General features: G+C 37.9%; 1 protein-coding gene and 1 long non-coding RNA gene across 6 annotated transcripts; both read right to left on the bottom strand.

Annotated features, from left to right (window-relative positions):
* Positions 1-361: 361 nt before the first annotated feature.
* Positions 362-25,615, bottom strand: LOC103512157 (N-alpha-acetyltransferase 60). Of its 5 annotated transcripts, none has more exons than XM_026825717.1 (8): positions 25,470-25,615; positions 15,440-15,529; positions 13,526-13,574; positions 3,259-3,423; positions 2,808-3,034; positions 1,644-1,784; positions 881-1,024; positions 362-513 (listed from the first exon to the last, which is right to left on the bottom strand). In XM_026825717.1, exons 1-7 carry the CDS (start codon positions 25,505-25,507, stop codon positions 907-909), a joined length of 828 nt encoding a protein of 275 aa, XP_026681518.1. In that variant the 5' UTR covers positions 25,508-25,615; the 3' UTR covers positions 362-513; positions 881-906. The 5 variants fall into 5 exon arrangements, with proteins under 5 accessions (XP_026681518.1, XP_026681521.1, XP_026681522.1 ...); XM_026825720.1 differs by lacking the exon at positions 25,470-25,615 and adding an exon at positions 22,872-23,053; XM_026825721.1 differs by lacking the exons at positions 13,526-13,574; positions 25,470-25,615 and adding exons at positions 13,434-13,486; positions 22,872-23,053 and having other exon boundaries at positions 15,444-15,529.
* LOC113468636 lies at positions 5,941-7,241 on the bottom strand. The gene is made up of 2 exons (XR_003392310.1): positions 7,058-7,241; positions 5,941-6,425 (listed from the first exon to the last, which is right to left on the bottom strand). It is a non-coding gene; the product is annotated as an uncharacterized LOC113468636 (long non-coding RNA).
* Positions 25,616-26,074: the final 459 nt, after the last annotated feature.

Genomic DNA, 26,074 nt, shown 5'->3' with positions numbered 1-26,074 from the left:
CATAGAACCATTTTTAAAGACAGCAATATTATCGGTTCCAAGGGTACGATTATTGGTCCCAACTACATCGTTTGTACCAGTATTCGTCACACTAGTAATATTCTGTCTAGCAGAAGTAATACCAGTTCTATTTGTGGTACTAGTACTTTTATTGGTGTTACCAAGGTCAGTAACACTTTTGGTAATAACTGAATCGGTAATAGTAGAATTAATGCTATTTCTATTTGTGTTACTAGTTCTGTTATTTGTTCTTCCAAGGTTAGTAATACTAAGGGTCATAACTGAATTGGTAGTAATAGAAGTAATGCCATTTCTGGTATCAGGGATAGTAATGCTCTTAGCGCTATGGGTGGTAGGAGTAGGGTCATAACTGAATTGGTAGCAATAGAAGTAATGCCATTTCTGGTATCAGGGATAGTAATGCTCTTAGCGCTATGGGTGGTAGGAGAAGGAAACTTATCGACTATTTTTGGTAAAATTTGAACCTTTGTTTCGGGTGACGGTGAAGGCAAACTGAGAACAGAAGAACAAAATGCAATATGTGTTGGTATAATAATCAGACTACCCTTGAAAAAGAATTTTAGGGACTTTGTACGTACCTGGTCACCAAGGGTTGTCACAAAGATCAGCTATAGTGGGATTGCAATATGTGTTGGTATAATAATCAGACATTAATCAGTCTGATAATTAATCAGACTACCCTTGAAAAAGAACTTTAGGGACTTTGTACGTACCTGGTCACCAAGGGTTGTCACAAAGATCAGCTATAGTGGGATAGTAAAGTAGAACTATTCTCCACCACATGCAATATGTGTTGGTATAATAATCAGACATTAATCAGACTACCCTTGAAAAAGAATTTTAGGGACTTTGTACGTACCTGGTCACCAAGGGTTGTCACAAAGATCAGCTATAGTGGGATAGTAAAGTAGAACTATTCTCCACCACTACGCGTCTCATACCGGGCCACACCCAATGTACTGCCCCAGTCAGCCTTCCATACAGCCAGGAACTTAGGTTTATTCTGCACACACAAACAAGAAATAAGAATAAAGATAAGCTGATGTTTATTGAAGGTTCGCCAGCCTAGCTAGCTTGGTTGGTAGCGCGTCTGCCTTGTAAGTAGGCGGGAGTTCGATTCCAGTCTGGGCGGATTTTATCCTAAGCAGGTAAGGTTCGTCCTTTGAGCTGACTTTTTCCTACCCTATTCTTCTTCTCTGTTCATTTTCGGGACGATAAGGCCTTAGCAGTTATAGTTCCCTCTTCTTCTTTTTCTTCGCCTTTTCCCGTCTACAGACGGGGAAAGGTGTTTTTTTGTGAGCGTCTCAATCGGCCGTAACTAGGGTGATTCCTTTGGGCTGACTTTTGGTTTTGGCTACCAATTCCACGAGTGGTTGCCCTTCGCATTCAACCTTTGCTGGTTCGATCAAGTGAAATACATACCTATACAATGACTCACACCAGTGTTTAACATAGTCACACAGACTCCAGGCCGCATGGCCCCCGTTTATATACAATACACTTTTTGTGAGCGTCTCAATAGGGTGATTCCTTTGGGCTGACTTTTGGTTTTGGCTACAAATTTTACGAGTGGTTGCCCTTCGCATTCAACCTTTGCTGGTTCGATCAAATGAAATACATACCTATACAATGACTCACACCAGTGTTTAACATAGTCACACAGACTCCAGGCCGCATGGCCCCCGTTTATATACAATACATAGGTGAATCCATCCCTGCTCCGGCCTTTGATTGAATAGTAGTAAGGCAGGAACGAGTGAAGTCTGGGGGGGGGGAAATAAAATAATAGAATTCTTTGGTAGAGAATGCCTAGGCATTAACCCCACCCTTGATCAAACTTTATTTTGTACTTATATGTAAATTAACCCGAATCTCATTCTACCTCTTCCTCTCTTTCCCTCGATTTTTCCTTCCATTATTCTTCTCTGGAGACAATTTCTACGAAGTATGTGTCCCAACCAAGATGTAGAATGAGATTCGGGTTAATAAGTGATGTGAAAAGAGGGAGAAGTTACCAGGAGATGAAAGAAGATGCGCAGGACCGTGAGAAGTGGAGGAAACTCGGTTGATACCTGTCTTTTAGACAGATTTACAATTATATATATATGTAAATTATGTTACCATTTGTAAACATTTATTCTGTAAATAAAGTTTGATCTAATCGTTTAATAATAACAACTGAATTCATGTTGGTAGACTCCGTAACTTTGTAAATTTCCTTTCAAAAGAATAGCAATAGAAAAGGAGAAAGAGACAAACAATCAATAAAATTTATCGACGGGATGCCCAAATTTTGGGTTGCCAAAACGAATCAGACATTTTTTTTTTTTTTTTTTACAGTGTTTTAAATAAGAATAAAAATAAATTCTTCGGGGGCATTCTTCCACCCTAGCTGGGATTCGAAACCAGCTTCTTTCCTTTTCCCTAAAACCAGTGCCAATCACTTTTTTACTTTCCTTATCCTATAGGAAGGAAAGTAATGTAATCGAGTCAAAATTTCGATGGTCAGTTTTTAGTGCCAAAACACGTTTTGAGGTCCCTAGAGCCTAAATCCAAAGTTTCAGCCATTGGTCCGTGTGTGTGTCTGTCTGTCTGTAAACAAAATATCTCGAGAACAATGTCTTTGTAGGCAAGGTGATTTAAATGAGAGTAGTGTCACACTACATACGACACGTTTTTTCCATCGGACGACACAAAATGTCCTGTAGGCAAGGTAAATCAAATCAGAGTGTTCCCACTACACACGACACGATTTTTCTCCCCACGACGAAACCCTCTACTCTTACCTGAAGCGTCGTTTCTCATAGAAGTGTATGGCCGGCTTGTTGCTGGTGAGCACGTGCAGAAAGATGGCCTTACACGATGAGTTCTCCGCCGTCGTCAAATGACTGATGAGGTTGTCCAGTAGTAGCGACGCTATACCGTTCCGTCTGTAGTCTTCGCTGACGCCTAGGCTTAGTATGTAGCCTACCTCTATGTGCTTGTCAAATGAGGAGGCCAGAATGTCTTTGTCCTGAGAGGGAGAAAAAAAGTACTTTTTTCAAAGAGGTTTTTTTTTTAATAAGAATACTTTTCATTTATTTACATAAATAAATCACACATTCCAACAAATAACAGTAATGATATTAATAATGAAAAAAATGATAATAATAATAAGAAAAATTGTGAAAAGTTTTTACAGCCATAAGACACTTTCATACTAGGAAAGTAGCTACTGTAGATGGTTCGTCCACTTACCTCTTTATTGAGGGAGGTATACTGTAGTATTTCAGCCACTATCAGACCGATGATGACTCCGTTGTACAGGGCCGCCAATGAATAGAATGAAGGTTCGGATGTTATATCCTTGTACCAGGAGAGAGGATAGTCTATAGGGAACCAATCCTGACATAATGCTTGTACCTGACAGAACAAATTTTGGGGGTGGAAAATTATTACTGCCTTGGTGGCGTAGAGGTCAAGACGCTCGCCTGGTAGTCAGGAGGGCGTGGGTTCAATCCCAGCCGAGGTAAGGAATTTTAACCTCAATATAATTTAAGAATTTGACCACAATCCTGACATAATGCTTGTACCTGACAGAACAAATTTTGGGGGTGGAAAATTATTACTGCCTGAATGGCGTAGACTCGTAGAGGTCAAGACGTTCGCCTGGTAGTCAGGTGAGCGGGAGTTCATAGAGTGCTGGAATAATGGGACTTTTTAGTCCTATGTGAGCAGTATAAATAAGCACTATATTATTATTACTACTACTTAAAGAAAAAAAAAAATGTACCTCGGTACCACTTTCGCGCTACTTCAAGGCACATTCTTTCACACCCATGCCTATCCAGGAACGGAAAATTTCGTCAGAAGATTTCCGCCCTGGCCGGGATTCGAAGCCAGCACCTCCAGGTTGAGAGTTTAGTACTCTTGACTACTCAATCACAGAGGTGGGCTTATTATTACATACTAAAATAGCGGATAGAGTGCTGCGATAGAGTCAACATCTATCTTGGTCTGAAGATGATGTCCTGAGACTCCTGAGTGACATCGAAAGCTCACCAATTTAAAACATCTTAATCAAAATTGTCTTGATAAGAATAATTTATTTATTTTTATCTGATTTAAATTTTTTAACTTATTATTACTATTATCATGAAATCCGTTCGTAAGCACAAATCGTAGAGTGTGTACCAGTCACCAGACTTGGGATTCTACGTTTAACTTTGTGGCAACCTATCGCACATCTTACGTATTATTGCTACCAATCAAGTAATCACATGTGTATATTTAAATGGTATTTATCGTTTTGTTTACCAGGTTTTCATATTATTAATCAGACGATTCTCATTCAAGCATTGGTGACATCATTTCTATTTTTTCGTCAACTCCATAATGAATTCAAACAAACAAACAAACAAACAAACAAACGAAACTTATTAATTAGCCAGCCTAGTTAGCTTAGTTGGTAGTGCGTCTGCCTTGTAAGCGCTAGCCCGCGGGTTCGATTCCCACCCGGGGCGGATTTTATCCTGATGGGATAATGTTCGTTCTCAGAACGGCTGGCTTTCTCCTATCCTGTCTTCCTTTATGATATTCATCAAGTGTCCGTATGGTCACTGAAGTTGTTTAATCACTCAGCAAGTATTCAATTAAAAAGAGAAAAAATGCCATCACCCATGACAATAGAGGCAGCGAAATCCTTGACTGCAAAAATCCGACCAATTAAGTGCAATCACGTCCTATTGTTAAATCACAAATTAAATTGTTCAACATCATGAACTAAATTTGAATTAAAAACACAAAAGGTGCCCGACGCAAACACGATGTAAATTAATAAGTGTGACCATAATCAACAATTTTATTGATTAATTAATATGTTTATTGTTACCTATTTGATTATTTTAATTTGTTCACTATTCTCTAAGAGGGAGTATAGGGTCTCCACTCCTCTTTTTCATTCACACATTGTTGTGTGCACTGTACATTGAATGAACCGAATTAGATGAGTGAGAATTGTGCTTTGCCATTGTCGAGTTTTTGCTCTTCTTCGTCTGCCTTGTAAGCGTTAGGTCGCGGGTTTGATTTCCACCCGAGGCGGATTGTATTCTGAATGGATAATGTTCATTCTCGGAACGGCTGGCTTTGTCCTATGCTGTCCTTTTGTCTTCGATTTCGGGACGATAAAACCTTTTAAAAAGCAAAAGACCAGTAAGGTGTATTATATTATTTTATTTTTTGTATCGGTGTCGGTGATTAACGCGGTAAACTTCGGATATGGAGGATGACTGGGCACTTTTAAAGTACGTAGTAGACCAGCTTAGTCTGGCTGGGGGACTTAAAACAGGGAGAAGACCAGGTTAGTCTGGATGGGGGACTTTAAACAGAGAGTGTACCAGCCTGAAACCCCGTCTGAACATGGGAAAAGACGAGGAAGAACTATCTTAATTACATAAAACTCTTATTCATCTTCTATAAAAAGGTGTAGAGTTGAAATATGTTACATATCTAGGTATAAAGTTTATTTTAAGTGACTATTTTTTATTATTATTATTTATTTCTTATTAGGTAATCACTGCCAAATGTAAACCGAGTAATGTTCCAACGGCAGGTTTTAATCATAGGAATGACATCATTATTGATTTAAATAATATTTACAAAGCAACATCGTGCGACCAATATGCGTTCAATATAATATGATGGCAAAGCCAAACTAGAAATAGGAACGCTACCTAGGTACTTTCAGTGTCGGCCATCGGCCAGTGTGTCACACTGCACGAATTTTTCTTCGTCCAAAGTTACATTTTTCCGAATTTTTCCTCGTTGGCAATGTGAACACAATAATTCTTTTGTATACGCCTCGAGCCCGCCCCACGAGAAAAAAAAAATGTGACGAAGAAAAATTCGTGAAAAAAATTGGCGGCTCAAGTTTTCACCGCCTCTACTCACCACTGACACGAACCGCACGGACATTGCACCCCATCCGAACTTTCCACGGACGACAGCGACGAACAAGATGGCGTCCGGGAAAAACAACATGGCGTCGATCCGAAACAAAATGGCGGCGAGCCCACGCCCGAACGGTAATAGTAAACTGTTTTTTCATGCGGCTCAGGTTCCCCGGAGGGAATGGTGTTTAGGAAAGTAGATAACATGATTTCTTGATAAGAAGGCGGCTTTTGACGATTGACTTTTGATTATTTTCCATTGACGTTGTTATTTGTTATTCAGTACAATGTACAATACTTCTTTTATACTTTATTGTTTCATATTGTATTTAATTTAATAATTATATTATACAAAATGCTGTGTCATAAGGCAAATATCATTGATACAGCTGTAGAGAATTTTAATAAATTGTTTACGTTATTATTGTACTTTTTTTAATGTTCGGTATTTCATTCAATAGTTTTGTTTACTATAAGCTATAAGTATTTTAAGGGGGCAAAAAATTTTTACAATACGCGGCTGGGCTTGGTCCCACGTCCTCCTGATTACCAGGCGAGCGTCTTAACCACTACACACTACACGACCAAGGACCAAGGCAATATGTAAAGAAAAGTATTGTTTTCAATCCGACTATTTTCAGTATCTTCCTTATTCGATTAGAACACCAGCATAACAGAGCATCGCTTCAGATAATAATTATGTTATCAGCAGGGCCGTTTCCAGAATTATCCGTACCGAGGGAAGCCCAACGGTCCACACAGATTTACCCGGGGGTGGGTGAACCAAATTTTCGGAGTCTGAGTGTCTGACCTAGAGTACCTACAGACTTTATTTTATTTTGTATTTTACCCCTTTTTTTTAATTTAAGCAAGGTTTTTATCATAAAATGTACAGTTGTACACCTATTCTGTACCAAATACATAAGGGTACCAAATACTTGTTTTCTGTGGGAATAAAGGGACTTTTCAGCCTCATTCTTGCAGTATAAACAGGGTATATTCTATTCTACAGTACTTAAAGGGGGAAAATTAAGCCCGAGGGGGGTGGGGGTCCGGGCCCCCTCGCCCCTCTAAAAACGGCCCTGGTTACCGGTAATTGTTTTATTTACCTAAGATATCCTATCAAACTCCACGTGTTATGACCATATATTCCGTGCGCCGAATTAATTGCACCATGATCCATGATGGAATGTGTGTTACAGAGATAGGGTTACAGGAATTTCATTGTTATAGGTATATGATATACAAAGTGCGTATGAAATACTTCTCAAATGGTATTGCACTAATATTTCGTGAACACCATGATCCATGATGAAATGTGTGTTACAGAGATATGGTTACAGGAATTTCATTGTTATAGGTATATGATATACAAAGTGCGTATGAAATACTTCTCAAATGGTATTGCACTAATATTTCGTGAACTATAAATACGATATGTACGATAATGACACATGAAAATTTGTATTGCAATTTACAAATTAATATCGGGGGCGTAGCTTGTGTGTAATAATGACGCTACTAATTTTTTATGTTACCACAGGGATCCGAACCACAGACCCCCCGAATTACAAGTCCAACGTTCTACCTCTGAGCTACTGGGACTGGTAATAGATCAATAATTGCAGGGAAAAACGCAGGATGACATGCAAACCCAAAGAACATAACACACAGGTCATTATCATTAAGTATTGACGCTATAATTATAATAATTACTTAACCTGAGCATTAACATGATTACTAATTACTTATTGGACATGATAGCTTTCATGTTTTTTATTATTATTATTATTATTATTATTATTATTATTATTATTATTATTTCAACTCCCTTTGTATATCGATAATGACACATGAAAATTTGTATTGCAATTTACAAATTAATATCAGGGGCGTAGCTTGTGTGTAATACTTGTCATGCTGTATTACACCAGTGCCTCTTGGACGTTAAGGCGAGGGGCTAGGGTGCACATTAGTGCACAAGCTGTAAAGGCATAGGGTTTAAGTGGCCGATGGTCCAACTTGAAACAATAACCGACTGTTCATACCGACAATTTATATTTCCTCAATTTCGTTGTACCATAAAGCTTAAAACAACAATTAAGTGAAACAGCTACTGGGCACTTTTTACTTTCCTTATCCTATATATAGGAAGGAAAGTAATGTAATCGGGTCAAATTTTCGATGGTCAGTTTTTAGTGTCAAAACACGTTTTGAGGTCCCTATTTTTAGTGCCAAAACACGTTTTGAGGTCCCTAGAGCCTAAATCCAAAGTTTCAGCCATTGGTCCGTGTGTGTGTCTGTCCTTCTGTCTGTGTGTAAACAAAATATCTCGAGAACGGTAAGAGCTAGAGACTTGAAATTTGGTATGTAAATGTCAAATGTGATAAGGATGCGACACGAAACTTTTGGTTAAGACCGGTGCAACGGTTGGCGGCATTTTACCGCTTTTTGGCGGTTTTCGGTGTAATTTAACAATATCTCGGGCAGACGGTATGAGCTAGAGACTTGAAATTTAGTATGGAGTTTACAAATGTGACAAGGATGCAACTCAAAACGTTTGGTTGAGATAGGTGCTGCGACGATATGAGCTAGAGACTTGAAATTTGGTATGTAATTCACAAATGTGACAAGGATGCAACACAAAACTGGCTGAGATAGGCTGAGATAGGTGCTGCGGTTGGCGGTATTTTGACCGCGATTTTTATCAACTGTTCATGTCTAATTCATTAATAGATACTGACTAGTAACTACTGACAGACACCGAGCCACTTTTCCACCAAGGTTAACCAAGAGGCTAATCTGAGGTAATTATTGAGTGACCTATGCAACCTGTGATTGATGTTTTTCAGTCCGCTAAGTAAAAGTACCAATAAGTATAAGTATAAAGCTTAGAGCTGTAATTCTGAGAAACTCAGAAAATATACTGTTGTCTACCGTTTAATAAGATTTAATTTAATAATATACATAGGTACCTCTTATTTATGCTGTCAGCAAGCCAACAGTTTGATAATAAATAATGACTGATAGTAACTTTTGGGATGGGGGGGGGGATTTGAATTTCACCATTACTCCCGAACGGTTTGGCCCATTTGTCGTGAGTTTCATTCGATTTTTTTTTCCGAACGACACAAAATATCCTTATGAGCACTTGAACGACTCCCACCTAAAAATTAATGTGTCCCAAGAGTCATAGACCAATTACGAAAAAAAAGGTTTATTTAAGCAAAGCTTTTACAAATTTAATGTTCACCTCGAAATGACGCTACTAATTTTTTATGTTACCACAGGGATCCGAACCACAGACCCCCCGAATTACAAGTCCAACGTTCTACCTCTGAGCTACTGGGACTGGTAATAGATCAATAATTGCAGGGAAAAACGCAGGATGACATGCAAACCCAAAGAACATAACACACAGGTCATTATCATTAAGTATTGACGCTATAATTATAATAATTACTTAACCTGAGCATTAACATGATTACTAATTACTTATTGGACATGATAGCTTTCATGTTTTTTATTATTATTATTATTATTATTATTATTATTATTATTATTATTTTTCCAACTCCCTTTTCAGTTTTTCACTGCTAAGGTTATGCCATCTAGCCCTTTTTCGCTAGTAGAATATACCTTGTTTATCCTACTCGAATTAGACTAGAAAGCCCTTTACCCCAACAGTCTAAACATGGTACTTCAAACCATCTGAATATTTTTATTATTATTATTATTATTTTTTATTATTATTATTATTATTATTATTAAAGAATATGTAAAATATGTTTGTATTTAAAACAATCAACTCAATATATAAAACATCTCATCTAACGACGAGCCCATTGGCAGGGAATAATTGTGTTATTGGTTATTTGACATGATACTTCTTATAATTCGAACAGATGAATGTGTCGAAATGTCGATCTTCTAGGAAACCCTATTTAGATTTAAACTTAAAAGCGTCAATCTTGACAATCTTTCAATTTTGTATGGATTTTTATCCAACCATACATAGCACTTATATACGCTACGATTTTTCTTCGTCTAATTTTACTTAGAGCGGGAGTCGAACCATTACTTCCACCCTATGGTGTGCTACCACCAGAACGTACTGTGACCAAGGCTATTTAATCACTGAGCAAGTATATGAATCAATTAATAAACCTAAAAAAAAAAAAAAAAAAAATGTCATCACTCGTGACAATAGCCAGCGAAATCCTTGACTGCAAAAATCCGACCAATTAAGAAGTGCCATCACGTCCTATTGTTAAATCACGAATTAAATTAAAGACACAAAAGGTGCCCGACGCAAACACGATGTAAATTAATAAGTGTGACCATAATCAACAATTTTATTAATTAATTAATATGTTTATTATCACCTATTTGATTGTTCGTCCTCTAATCCTCTTTTTACTTTCTATTACCCTTATTACTTTCTATTATTCCTTTACACATTGTTACTTGAGTGCGCATTGAATGAAAAGAATTAGATGAGCGAGAATTGTGCTTAGCCATTGTCAAGTTTTTGTTTTGCTCACGCCAGTTAGCTTGAAGGGTACGTTTGCCATCTAAGCCCTAGGCCGCGGGTTTGATTCCCGCCCGGGGCGGATTTTATTTTCAACAGATAAAGTTCGTTTTCGCAAAAGGCTGGCTTACTCCTATCCTGTCCTCTCTTTTGTCTTTGATTTCGGGACGATAAAACCTTTTAAAAGCAAAAGAGCAGAAGGCTCTATTTTTTTTTTTTTTTTTTTTTTTTTTTTTTTTTTTTTTTTTTTTTTTTTTTTTTTTTTGGGGGGGTTTTTTTTTTACAGGGGGGCCTTTTTTTTTTTGATTCTGTGATAACCACAAAAATTGAAAAGCACCTCTTCACCTAACCAAAAATTAAGTAATTCCTGGTTATAATAGCTTATTATGTGAAATAATAGTCCACTGAGACACTCTCTAAGGACTAACATATAATGATTTCATTATTAGCTTTGAATTAAATTAAACCAAAAGCTGAGAATTAAATTTTTGCTCGGTGGACCTTTTGGCAAAGTCAGCCTTTTCTTGGACTTTTTTTTTAACTTTTCACAATTTCACACTCTTTTAGCTCTTTCTTTTTAGCTGAATACTTAGGAATGAGCTATTTATATTCAACCAGTTTTTGGGGTGATGTGCTAATACCTCAGTAGTTACATTTCCCTTTATCAAACCTCTTAAAACAAGTCAATATAGGTATTTATTTTAATTTTCCTTCTTTAGCAGGACCAACCTACTATCAACACTTTACACAATACATTACAATAGACCCTAATGCCCTAATAGATTAGGTTAGAAATCATCAACTGATTGGGAGGTGTTTGCTATTTGGTGATAAGAAACACAACAGCCTAACATCACTAATAACTGATATTAGTTTGATGATTATGTATTGCCTTTTTCTTAATCAATTTATGGATATCACAGTCCTCGGTAGGTATGTCAAAATTTTAAGTACCTATCTTGGTAGGTACAACTTTAAAAAAAAAAAAAAAAAAAAAAAAAAAAAAAAAAAAAAAAAGTAAAAAAGTTACCTACTGGAATCTTTTACTTATCATTAAGTAAGAATAAAGTGTATATAACATTCTAATTCAATGTTAGAACACTTTAATAAATAAAAATAAAAAAAAAGTAAGAATAAGAACATATAATAATAATAGGTAATAGTGCTTATTTATACTGCTCGCATAGGACTGAAAAGTCCCTTTACTCCAGCAGTAGGCTACTACTATTATTGTGGTCAAATTCTCAAATTAAGTATATTGAGGATAAAATTCCATACATCGGCTGTGATTGAACCCACGCCCTCCTGTTTACCAGGCGAGCGTCTTGACCACTACACCACCGAGGTAGGTTTTTTGTATATAGGTCATTGTATGCAGACTGATTACGAATCCGAAGGATATCTAAGAAAGGTATTTGGGTATGACAATAGTTCGTATAGGTGGGTAGTCCATAAGTTACTTTACAACTCCCCATGCGTGGCACAAGCTTCGGCTTTTACGGATGGGCATACCATTTGTTAACAATTTATTTGATGAGAGAGTTGTTCTGAAAAACCAATAAATGGAAACTTATAAAATTTATAATTAAACTCACATGAAGGGGTAAAATTTTCGATGTGCGAAACACTTCATCAGAAGACATGGGGACTATGGGGAGATGTACCTCCACTCGACCTCTCGAGTCAGGTAAATAGTATGCTAACTGTAAACTGTTAGCATAACGGTACATATTCTTCCAACTTGACAGTCTTTATACTTGTACATGTGACCTATGGAAAGTCCAAGCATTGATGGCGTGACTTTTAAGGGAAATCCCCAGTGAGATAGTTTCCAAGAATCATCTCTTGATATGTCCACAGAATGATACTTAATTGGATAATTACATAGTATGTGTACATAATAGTCATGAAATATAGATAATTACATAGCCATTTAATAGTCATAAATAGAACAGCAATAATTCAGTATTGCCAAGATACCAAGATCAGCAGAGAAAATTAGTGCAAAAAAGAATCTGGAAAACAAACTGGGGGTGATTTGAGTGGACAAAAATTAATTTCAACAGCATTTTAAATTTCACCTACCTAACTCTTGTTCCCCGCTTAATACCCCTCGATGAACTTTATGACTTGACTTGAACCACCAACCTCCTGGTTCAACGTCCACTGTGTTAACCATAACACCATGTAGAAGAAATTGGGGAAAATTTGGTTTATTGAGATTATTGAGACATAGTAACCTATGTGGCTGAGTGGATATGAGATGGTAGACTTCCACTTTAGAGTTCGTGATATCAAATCCCATGTACCTATCAACTATTATTTTTTATCAGCTCTTTGTTTGGAATTTGGGGTGCACTCAGGCCAGAACAACCCATAAGGGTAGGTAATTCAGTAGCTACTGAGTAGCAATCACTGGTGGCAGTATCTATCAGTGTAAAAAGATTTACAAAGATTGGTAAATAATTTATTACAAAAGAGGTGCCAGGGTGATTCTGTGACTGCTCCGATAGTACTACTTAAATTCTAATAGATAGGAAATAGGAAGGTTAGGTGAGGAAGAAAAGTCTACACACGCCTATCCACTCATGTACACTGCGCGACATGGAGGGGAAAACAGATAACATCGTGCATGATGGCCTGCATGACACGAAAACTAGGGCAGTAGGATACGCCGCGCGCGAACCTTGCCATAAACTTGACTGAAGAAGTGAATGTTCAAGGATATGATTCAGTAGCTACTGACGAGTAGCAACCACTGGTGGCAGTATCTATCAGTGTAAAAAGATTTACAAAGATTGGTAAATAATTTATTACAAAAGAGGTGCCAGGGTGATTCTGTGATTACTTTTTACTTTTTTACTGTCATGTTATGTCAAAATTTAATAATAAATAAAGCACAAATATTGCTATTACTACCTATTCCCGCCAAGCGAACTAGGCTGCCTTCTTACCTCTTTCAAATCGCTGGGACACAGGAACCGAAGTTGCAAATTGTTAAGGCCACATTACTATTCCCGCCAAGCGAACTAGGCTGCCTTCTTACCTCTTTCAAATCGCTGGGACACAGGAACCGAAGTTGCAAATTGTTAAGGAACAATAAAAATAAATTCTTTGGGAGCAGAAATTTTCCACCCTAGCTGGGATTCGAATCCCAGCTTCTTTCCTTTTCCTTAAAACCAGTGCCAATCACTTTTTCCCCGGACGACAAAAAATGTCTTTGTAGGCAAGGTGATTTAAATGAGAGTAGTGTCACACTACATACGACACGTTTTTTCCATCGGACGACACAAAATGTCCTGTAGGCAAGGTAAATCAAATCAGAGTGTTCCCACTACACACGACACGATTTTTCTCCCCACGACCACATACACACGACACGGTTTTTTTTTCCACCGGACGACACAAAATGTCCTGTAGGCAAGGTAAATCAAATCAGAGTGTTCCCACTACACACGACACGATTTTTCTCCCCACGACAAAACCCTCTCACCTGAAGCGTCGTTTCTCATAGAAGTGTATGGCCGGCTTGTTGCTGGTGAGCACGTGCAGAAAGATGGCCTTACACGATGAGTTCTCGACACACGACACGGTTTTTTTTCCACCGGACGACACAAAATGTCCTGTAGGCAATGTAAATCAAATCAGAGTGTTCCCACTACACACGACACGATTTTTCTCCCCACGACGAAACCCTCTACTCTTACCTGAAGCGTCGTTTCTCATAGAAGTGTATGGCCGGCTTGTTGCTGGTGAGCACGTGCAGAAAGATGGCCTTACACGATGAGTTCTCTCCACACACTGCAGTATCCTTCACATACCAACAACATAGGTAGCTCCGATAGTACTACTTAAATTCTAATAGGAAGGTACAAGGGAGGTAATAGCTAGGAAGCTAGGAAATAGGAAGGTTAGGTGAGGAAGAAAAGTCTACACACGCCTATCCACTCATGTACACAGCGCGACATGGAGGGGGAAACAGATACGATCGTGCATGATGGCATGCATGACACGAAAACTAGGGCAGTAGGATACGCCGCGCGCGAAGCTTGCCATAAACTTGACTGAAGAAGTGAATGTTCAAGGATATGATGGAATTAAGAAGAGGAAGAGAACTTGAAGAAGGGGGGAAAAAAGAAAAGGAGACGAGGGAGCAGAAGGAGGAGGATAAGTAGGGAGGGGAAGAATAGGAGGCGGAGAAGGTGGAGGAGAAGGAAGGAAGAGAAGTAGAACAGTAGAACTTGACAGAATATTCAAGGATGTGAGAATCTAAAGAAAGAAACGAAGAAGAAGAAGAAGAAGAGGAAGAAAAGGACGAGTAGGAGGAGAAGAAGAAAAAGACAGAGAAGTAGGACAGGTCCTAAACTTGAGTGAATATTGAAGGATGTGAGAACATGGAGACAGAGGGGGAAAAAAGAAAAGGAGACGAGGGAGGAGGAGGAGGAAGAAGAGTAAAAGCAGGAGGAGGATAAGTAGGGAGGGGAAGAATAGGAGGCGGAGAAGGTGGAGGAGAAGGAAGGAAGAGAAGTAGGACAGTAGAACTTGACAGAATATTCAAGGATGTGAGAATCTAAAGGAAGAAACGAAGAAGAAGAAGGAGAAGAAGAAGAAGAAGAGGAGGAGGAGGAGGAAGAAAAGGAGGAGTAGGAGGAGAAGAAGAAAAAGACAGAGAAGTAGGACAGGTCCTAAACTTGAGTGAATATTGAAGGATGTGAGAACATGGAGACAGAGAAGAAAGAGGAATGGAGGACAAGAAGAAGAAGAAGGAGAAGACTAAAAATAAGAGTTGTTAACAAAGGACAACACATAAAGGAAAAGGGAAGAGAAAGAAAAAGATGGAAGAGAAGGAGAAGAAAAGGACGCGAAGGAGAAGGAGAGGAGCGAATAACAAGGACAGCTAAAAAAAAAAAAAAAAAAAAAAAGGGAAAAAGAAGAAAAAAAAAAAAAAAAAAAATTAAGGCCACATATGGGAACGGACTTGCTGTTGTTATTATTGTTGTGATTGTGGTTGCTATGGAGATACGATGTCTTATCTTTCTCTACTGTGTACCTGTAATCAGCAGAGATATGGAATTTATTCATATTTGTTTTGATATAACTCTTTAAATTCGGATCTGGCTGGGGCACTTTAAACAAGGAGTAGACCAGGTTGATCTGGCTGGGAGACTTTAAACAGGGAGTAGATCAACTTAGTCTGGCTGGGGGGGGGGACTTAGACCAGCTTATTCTGGCTGGGGGACTTTAAGATGGGAAGAGGAGGAAAAGAAGAATAACAAGAGTTGACAGCAAGGACGAAGAAAGGGAAAGAGAGGAGAAAAACAATCAGGAGGGTGAAAAGAAGGAGGAGAAAAAGGAGGGAGAGAAGAGGAAGAACGAAAAAGAGGAGAAAGGAAAAGAACGAGAAGTAGAAAAAGGGGGGGAGATGGTAACATTAACAATACATTTCCACAACTTTCTTCTCCTACTCCTACTCCTCCTCCTCCTCCTCCTTCTCCTCCTCCTCCTCCTCCTCCTATCCGACAATTGACGAGAAGACTAAAAATAAGAGTTGTTAACAAAGGACAACACACAAAGGAGAAGCGAAGAGAAAGAAAAAGATGGAAGAGAAGGAGAAGAAAAGGACGCGAAGGAGAAGGTGAGGAGCGAATAACAAGGACAGCTAAAAAAAAAAATGGAGAAAGAAGAGAAAAAGAAATTGGATGATAGAAGGCAGAGAATGAAGTGGGGAGAGGAGGAGAAGAAGAATATCAAGAGTTGACAGCAAGGACGAAGAAAGGAAAAGAGAGGAGAAAAACAATCAGGAGGGTGAAAAGAAGGAGGAAGAGAAGAGGAAGAACGAAAAAGAGGAGAAAGGAAAAGAACGAGAAGTAGAAAAAGGGGGAGATGTTAACATTAACAATACATTTCCACAACTTTCTTCTCCTCCTACTCCTCCTCCTCTTCCTCCTATCCTATCCGACAATTGACCTTCGGGCCACAAGCCTTTGAGAAATTCAATATGATAAGAAACAGCAGATAAGGGCCACGTAAAACGTTTGCCTAATGACATGACGGCTTGTTGGCTTTTCCGTCAAATAGAGCTTCGTACGTATCACGGAGATATCGGGTTCGATTCCCGGAAAGGTCTTCTTTTTTTTCTCTCTCTGAACCACTTTCGCAGGTTCGATTTTCGACTGGGACCAGTTTTATCCTGCATGATAAGGTTTGTAACGTCCGCGGCTTTTTCGGCACGATAAGATGTTATATCAGTTTTAGTTCCCTCTATCAAACCTATTTTAAAATACATAATAACAATAAATAAATCCGGATGTTTCGTAACATTTCGTTATATTCCGTAATAAAACAGAAGTTTTGATGGGAGCTTTGGGAAGCATCCTCATTATTTCTCACATTTTGGAAATGATTCACAACGCTCGTAAAATAAAACAACACTTGGCAAAGTGCCCAGATTTGCAGACAGTTTGTCGATACACTGAGGGAATCTGCTCTTTTCATTTTTACACAAAAGAGCAATAAAAGCCTTTAGCCTAGTTAGCTTTGAAGGCGCGCTTGCCTTGTAGGTCGCGGGTTCGATTCCTGACACTCTTCATTTTTAGTCCGTCCTTCCTTTATTATTACAATAGTAATAACAAGCGGGGCCCGTCCCTCCGGGAATTTTTTGATCTTGGTTAAAGAAAATCAGTATTTATGTACCTACCTATTTTGTTTAATATTCCAGTTTATTACTATTCTTGATTTGATTTTTTGATTTTAATTTCATGTTATGAATTTAAAATCAAGACTAGAGGCGTCCCTTCCCCTTGATTCCCATTATATGTTTTAAGGTTCACCCATCCATTATTGGCCTTCTTCGGCGTATGCAATAAAAAATAAAACATCAAGGTAACGCTAAACCGGTCTTAAATAATAACGGGACTGAAGTGTTATTTTAAAACTTTTCCTGGCTTTGAGTTCATAGGTCGGTCGCGAACAAATTTCAAGATCAGAGTCATTTGTGTGAGAAAATGTGAAAAAAATCCCCCCAAAAACCAGTTTTTTTGGTTTCTTTGCTTTATGGTTTTCTGGACTTGGTTGTTACCATTCCCTCTATCCAAAACCACTTTCAAAATGGCTTTCTTCCTATCCTGTTTCCTTCTCTATATTCGATTTCGGGACGATAAAGGACTTCCCGTTCTTACAGTTTCCTCTATCAAACCTCTTCAAAATATGTGCTTTGCCTAAGTCCCTAAACTGTTCTGCTTTTTCCATTTTGGGAAACAATTTAACCAACCATGTGAAGGTATTGTTGGCAACCTTGCAGTGAGCACAACGTCAACAATATGGACACTGAGGCTCCAATGACAAAGCAAGGGTTCTGGAGGCAACACTGCTCGTAAAATGACATAGTATTGACTGTGTCATGTTACTATGTCATGTTATAATTATTATTTAGGTGATAAACTTGATAAGGAAACTCTGATAAGAGACACCACAAGGGCTAGGTGATAAGCGGAGCGACATACGGAAATCCAGACTGTATGCTATTAATGCATTGCTTTTTTTAATGGGACACCCTGTATATTTTATGGGATTTATATTTTTATCATTGCTTTTTTGTATCTTGTTGACTTAAACTGGAGTTACACCCTGGTCTATGTTAATATGTTTTTTAGTTTTTGCCCCCTGGTTTTTTTTTTTTTTTTTTTTTTTTTTTTTTTTTTTATCGAAGAGATCTGATTAGTTGATTAGTTGATTACAAAATTGTCAGCCAATAAGACTGCTTTACCAACGCGGGATTGAGGTGAAACGAAGATATTCCTATACTTAATAGCCAGGTCAACCTCGGATTGAACTCAATCCTGAGACAATCCACGGTGGTAAAACTCGACCTTAATCCAAGATTTAGACTTAAACTGAGTTAAGACTTTGATTGTGGCTCGGGTCATCAAAATAAATCAAAGCCCAATGGATATTTGCTCGTTAGATTTTGGGCTAAATCGAGTGTTTCTTGGAGCCACCCTAAGCCCTTCAGTAGGTACCTACTGGGATCTTTTAAGTACTAATCTTTAAGACAGTAAGAATAAGAATATATTATTGGTCATTGTACGCAGACTGATTACGAATCCGAAGGATATCTAAGAAAGGTATTTGGGTATGACAATAGTTCGTATAGGTGGGTAGTCCATAAGTTACTTTACAACTCCCCATGCGTGGCACAAGCTTCGGCTTTTACGGATGGGCATACCATTTGTTAACAATTTATTTGATGAGAGAGTTGTTCTGAAAAACCAATAAATGGAAACTTATAAAATTTATAATTAAACTCACATGAAGGGGTAAAATTTTCGATGTGCGAAACACTTCATCAGAAGACATGGGGACTATGGGGAGATGTACCTCCACTCGACCTCTCGAGTCAGGTAAATAGTATGCTAACTGTAAACTGTTAGCATAACGGTACATATGCTTCCAAGTTGACAGTCTTTATACTTGTACACGTGACCTATGGAAAGTCCAAGCATTGATGGCGTGACTTTTAAGGGAAATCCCCAGTGAGATAGTTTCCAAGAATCATCTCTTGATATGTCCACAGAATGATACTTAATTGGATAATTACATAGTATGTGTACATAATAGTCATGAAATATAGATAATTACATAGCCATTTAATAGTCATAAATAGAACAGCAGTAATTCAGTATTGCCCAGATACCAAGAGCAGCAGGGAAAATTAGTGCAAAAAAGAATCTGGAAAACTGGAGGTGATTTGAGTGGACAAAAATTAATTTTAACAGCATTTTAAATTTCACCTACCTAACTCTTGTTCCCCGCTTAATACCCCTTGATAAACTTTATGACTTGACTTGAACCACCAACCTCCTGGTCCAACGTCCACTGTGTTAACCATAACACCATGTAGAAGAAATTGGGGAAAATTTGGTTTATTGAGATTATTGAGACATAGTAACCTATGTGGCTGAGTGGATATGAGATAGTAGACTTGCACTTTAGAGTTCGTGATATCAAATCCCATGTACCTATCAACTATTATTTTTTATCAGCTCTTTGTTTGGAATTTGGGGTGCACTCAGGCCAGAACAACCCACTGAGTAGCAACCACTGGTGGCAGTATCTATCAGTGTAATAAAGATTTACAAAGATTGGTAAATAATTTATTACAAAGGAGGTGCCAGGGTAATTCTGTGATAACCACAAAAATTGAAAAGCACCTCTTCACCTGACCACAAATTAGGTAATTCCTGGTTATAATAGCTTTTATGTGAAATAATGGTCCATTGAGACACTCTCTAAGGTCTAAGGACTAACAGAGAATAATTTCATTATTAGCTTGGAATTAAATTAAACCAAAAGCTGAGAATTAAATTTTTGCTCAGTGGACCTTTTGGCAAAGTCAGCCTTTTCTTGGACTTTTTTTTTAACTTTTCACATTTTCACACTATCTTTTTAGCTGAATACTTAGGAATGAGCTATTTATATTCAACCAGTTTTTGGTGTGATGTGATAGTACCTCAGCAGTCACATTTCCCTTTATCAAACATCTTAAAACAAGTAAATATAGGTATTTATTTTAATTTTCCTTCTTTAGCAGGAGCAACCTACTATCAACAATAGACCCTACAATAGACCCTAATGCCCTAATAGATTAGGTTAGAAATCATCAACTGATTGGGTGGTGTTTGCTATTTGGTGATAAGAAACACAACAGCCTAACATCACTAATAACTGATATTAGTTTGATGATTATGTATTGCCTTTTTCTTAATCAATTTATGGATATCACAGTCCTCGGTATGTCAAAATTTTAAGTAGGTAGGTAGGTACCTATCTTGGTACATACTTTTTTTTTTTTTTTAATACAATGTGAAACTGATTGAATTTTCTAGGCACTGAATGAATGTGTACACTAGATAAGTACAAATAAAAGATAAGGTAATCTATGGCAGATTAGGTAGGTATCTACCTTATCTTAGAGATAAGGGGCTTGGACCAAGAACTTCGGATAAGGAGGTTGGTGTTTCGAATCTAAAGTACGTCATAGCTTCTGTCGAAATGTATTGAGTGGGGAACCACATTTGTGACAAGCATTAAAAATACAAATTACCTAACACACTTAAAATTACTTTTTTCACTCAAGAACCTAAAAAAGGGGTAAATTTTACAATTTTTGCACGCAATTAGGTTCTGGACCAAGAATTACTTCCAAAACCAGCAGAGGATTAAATTAGGTGTTTTATTTTACTCATTTTTACCAGGAAAGAAAGTGATGGAATTCTTAGTGGTACTTGTGCAGAAGTCATGTCAGTGGAATATTGCTACCAAAGGAACTGGCACAAACAAGCAGTGACCCTGGTTATTATAGGGTTAGGTTAAATGCAAGAAGGAGTTTTCAATAGTATGTGTACATAATAGTCATGAAATATAGATAATTACATAGCCATTTAATAGTCATAAATAGAACAGCAATAATTCAGTATTGCCAAGATACCAAGATCAGCAGAGAAAATTAGTGCAAAAAAGAATCTGGAAAACAAACTGGGGGTGATTTGAGTGGACAAAAATTAATTTCAACAGCATTTTAAATTTCACCTACCTAACTCTTGTTCCCCGCTTAATACCCCTCGATGAACTTTATGACTTGACTTGAACCACCAACCTCCTGGTTCAACGTCCACTGTGTTAACCATAACACCATGTAGAAGAAATTGGGGAAAATGTGGTTTATTGAGATTATTGAGACATAGTAACCTATGTGGCTGAGTGGATTTGAGATAGTAGACTTCCACTTCAGAGGTTGTGATATCAAATCCCATGTACCTATCAACTATTATTTTTTATCAGCTCTTTGTTTGGAATTTGGGGTGCACTCAGGCCAGAACAACCCTACACGAGTAGATGTAGATATTTTAGAATAATGTATTTTTCTTCAAATTTTATCAATAATAACCCTGAAACCCTAGTGCCTTCTGGGACCTTTGTGAATAAATCATTAATCATGTGTGACTGATACCTCATAATGATGATAATAATAATGATAATGATACCTCATATATAATGATACTAATCACAAGTGACTGATAGCTCATAATGACAATACAGTGTAGGTAAATGATATGTAGGTAGGTAGCTGGGTAGGTACTGAAGTATGGATATCAGTGAAGGAGCTATCAGATAGATCAGAACCCAAGGTAAGTTTGACATGATTTTGGCTACCAATATTTTTTATTCTTTAACCCTTTGTGTCACAGTGGTTCCGGTAGGAAACCACCACCTTAGTGATTTTTTAGAAGTTATTAACACAATACCTAACCTATTACTACCTATGTCAAATTTTAATGAAAAAAAAACCTAGGAGAACTGTAAAATCGGAGGTCTTATTGTCCCGAAAGCGAAAAGAAGGAGGATAGGATAGGAGAAAGCCAGCCGTTCCGAGAACGAGCCTTACTTGTTTAGGAAAAAGTTCGCCCTGGGCGGGAACTAACCCGCGACCTAACCTCCATTTCCAGGATTTTTTTTTTTAGAGAAAGTTATTTACAGAGGGGAAACTATTTCCAGGAATTACTGCGGCGGGACTGGATGTTCCGACTCGTAGGCGAGGAATCCTTCCAGCTAGACTCCAAAGTCCCCTGTCTCATCAAGATTGAACCCAGCGGACCGTTCGGGTACGCCTATTCGATTACCGTGGATGGCAAAACTCTGGAGAAGTTCAGCCAAGTGCAGAGCAACTCACATTTCATTTGTCCAACTGTTCCCCGATAACTCTTCAACAGTTGGTCCTGATTAGCTTATCTTTGGAAAACAACTTGGGCCTTCATTTCTTCAACTCAATACATGAACCCTCCAAGAAATTCAACATCCAAGTCATTATTGCACTAAAGTGTTGATTGGAAAGCTAGCCCCTTGAGGACAAAAAGAAAAAACAATCTGTGCATACAGTCAAAAACTTTTGCAAATCTCTCTTTCTCTGGGTTAGTTTGGGGTCTCTTGGGAGCCCTTTATTGTGAGAACCAATACACTGACTTACCAGTGTATCCATTATAAGTGGCTGCCATAGTAGAGGAACACTTGTGTCGAGTGAAATGGGTCTGTCGAGGATATTCAATGGTGACAACACATTTTGTACAGAACACACTTAAAGGAGCACTTTCATGGCAATATTTTCCATATAGTGATATTACCTCTATCAAAACTCTAAAAAATTAATTATAGATACCTTACAATCCTTCTTGTTCTACCTACCGCCTACGGTAGGTAAATAAATGGAAATATAGTGGTCTACCTACTAATCGTTTTTTTCTTCTTCTTCTTCTTCTTCTTCTTCTTCTTCTTCTTCTTCTTCTTGAGTACTTTTTACAATGAATTTTTTTATCTAAATGGTTATTTGAGGTACTTACCAGCTAATATTCGCCATAAGCGCTTGATTCATGGGGTTTTGAGCAGGAAATCAATTGCAGAAAGGTTCTTCTCTTCTAAAATCATTTGAGACCATTTCCTTTATCAGCTATCAGCAAAAAGTTTAAAAAAAGGAGCAAAAATTTTCAAAAAACTGGGCCAAGTATTTTTTTTTCTCTCTTATCTCGTGATGATTGTGAAGTTAGCGCTATCTTGTTTTTGCGTTCACGCAGCGATAGAAAATCAGGGGTTCCTAAAATGTGAGCAAGGCGAAGGAAGAAGTTTCAAGGAGGTGAAGTGATAGTGAACTCTAGGTATAGAAAAGTGAGGCAATGTTACCTACTCAGTACTCAACTTTTTGCGTTCTATCTATCTGAAAAATAGAGAGTAATAATTTTCTATAAATCTATACCGAGACCAGGGCCGTATTCTGGGGGGAGGCGAGAAAATTTTGAGCTTTTTTACTTGAGGTGTAGTGAACTCTAGGTATAGAAAAGTGAGGCAATGTTACCTACTCAGTAGCTCAGTACTCAACTTTTTACGTTCTACCTATCTAAAAAATAGAAGAGTAATAATTTTCTATAAATCTATACCGAGACCAGGGCCGTATTCTGGGGGGAGGCGAGAAAATTTTGAGCTTTTTTACTTGAGGTAATCTTTTTTTAAGAGGTTTAACAGAGGGAATTACTGTAACTGCCAAGGTCTTATCGTCCCGAAATCGAAGAGAGAAGAAAGACAGGACAGGAGAAAGCCAGCCGTTCTGAGAACGAACATTATCCCATGAAAAAATCCGCCCCGGGCGGAAATCGAACCCGCGGCCTAGCGCTTACAAGGCAGACGCACTACCAACTAAGCTAACTAGGCTCTTGCCTTCTTAAACCTTGAACTTCGCCAACCTAGTTAGCTTGGTTGATAGCGCGTCAGCCTTGTAAGCGCTAGGTCGCGGGTTCGATTCCCACCCGCGGATTTTATCCTGAACGGATATGGTTCGTTCTCGGAACGGCTGGCTTTCTCCTTTCTTGTCCTCTCTTCGCTTTCGAGACAGTAAAACCTCGGCAGTTAAGTACCTACAATTTTATTCTCTCTGTATCAAACCTCTAAAAAATTAATTATAGATAGGTACCTACCTTACAATCCTTCTTGTTCTACCTACCGCCTACGGTAGGTAAATAAATGGAAATATAGTGGTCTACCTACCAATCGGTTTCTTCTTCTTCTTCTTCTTCTTCTTCTTCTTCTTCTTCTTTCTTTCTTTTTTCCTGTCGTTCTCTCAGTGAGAAACCTACCTACACTTCAAAAGTGCTTTTCCCCAGCCAAAGAGAGAGAGAGAGATAGAGAGAGGGAGAGAGAGAAAGTTATTTCATAAGAAAAATAAGAGCATCCACATAGAGCCCTTATTTCGTAAACGGTAAGAGATCAAGTTCTAAGTACATACCTACATACAGTGCATTCATAAAGCCCCCCCCCCACCTTAATTTTCGAACCGATGAGTTTAGAATCCTGAAATTTTGTATACAAGCCTATATTTACCTCTGGTTTCTTATAGGCTATGTAATATTCTAATTCGTGTGACTTTTCACGCCCAATCGAATGGTATAACTTTCAACACTATCCAACTTACAGTTGAGAAGTTACGGGTTTGAAACTCCCCTGTGGTGGTGTTGTGTAGGGGTGGTATAGTGTGTGTGGTGATGGTGAGCATGTGCAGTGGTATGTATGTACGTGAGTTGAGATGTGTATGGCAATATATGTGAGTGAAGGCATGTGTAGAATTGTTTGTTGTACCTAAATGTCTTATGTCAATCTTAACTTAAATGTCTTTTTTTTTTAAAATTTAAACAGGTCTTAATTTTATTATTGTTCCATAAAATGTAATGTCATTACCAATCAAATATATAAGACCTTGTTTAGACTGCGGGACTTTGATTGTGGCTCGGGTCATCAAAGTAAATCAAAGCCCAATGGATATTTGCTCGTTAGATTTTGGGCTAAATCGAATGTTTCTTGGAGCCACCCTAAGCCCTTCAGTAGTTACCTACTGGAATCTTTTACTTATCATTAAGTAAGAATAAAGTGTATATAACATTCTAATTCAATGTTAGAACACTTTAATAAATAAAAATAAAAAAAAAGTAAGAATAAGAACATATAATAATAATAGGTAATAGTGCTTATTTATACTGCTCGCATAGGACTGAAAAGTCCCTTTACTCCAGCAGTAGGCTACTACTATTATTGTGGTCAAATTCTCAAATTAAGTATATTGAGGATAAAATTCCATACATCGGCTGTGATTGAACCCACGCCCTCCTGTTTACCAGGCGAGCGTCTTGACCACTACACCACCGAGGTAGGTTTTTTGTATATAGGTCATTGTATGCAGACTGATTACGAATCCGAAGGATATCTAAGAAAGGTATTTGGGTATGACAATAGTTCGTATAGGTGGGTAGTCTATAAGTTACTTTACAACTCCCCATCCGTGGCACAAGCTTCGGCTTTTACGGATGGGTATACCATTTGTTAACAATTTATTTGATGAGAGAGTTGTTCTGAAAAACCAATAAATGGAAACTTATAAAAATTATAATTAAACTCACATGAAGGGGTAAAATTTTCGATGTGCGAAACACTTCATCAGAAGACCTGGGGAGATGTACCTCCACTCGACCTCTCGAGTTAGGTAAATAGTATGCTAACTGTAAACTGTTAGCATAACGGTACATATTCTTCCAACTTGACAGTCTTTATACTTGTACATGTGACCTATGGAAAGTCCAAGCATTGATGGCGTGACTTTTAAGGGAAATCCCCAGTGAGATAGTTTCCAAGAATCATCTCTTGATATGGAAACCTACCTACACTTCAAAAGTGCTTTTCCCTAGCTTTTTAGAGAGAGAGATAGAGAGAGAGAGAGAGAGAGAGAGAGAGAGAGGGAGGGAGAGAGGGAGAGAAAGTTATTTCATAAGAAAAATAAGAGCAGTAAAAAGGAATTAAAACCATTTTAATAGAGAAATTATCTTGATTTTCCCCCGACAATGCATTGTTGACACGAATTCAACAAAATCTTAATCTTTTATTCTTTTCTCTTTTCTCTTCAAACCCACCCACCCAAGCAATCTTATTACAACCACACAGGCAAAACCCACAAACTTTTGACATTTCGAGCTTTCTTTCTAATAGCGTTTGTTAACCTACAGTTCTA

The sequence above is a fragment of the Diaphorina citri genome, unplaced genomic scaffold (genome assembly GCF_000475195.1).
Source record: "Diaphorina citri unplaced genomic scaffold, Diaci psyllid genome assembly version 1.1 scaffold798, whole genome shotgun sequence".
Classification (NCBI taxonomy): Eukaryota; Metazoa; Arthropoda; class Insecta; order Hemiptera; family Psyllidae; genus Diaphorina; species Diaphorina citri.
Note: the sequence above shows the minus strand (reverse complement) of the source record. Positions and strands in the feature narration are given on the sequence as shown.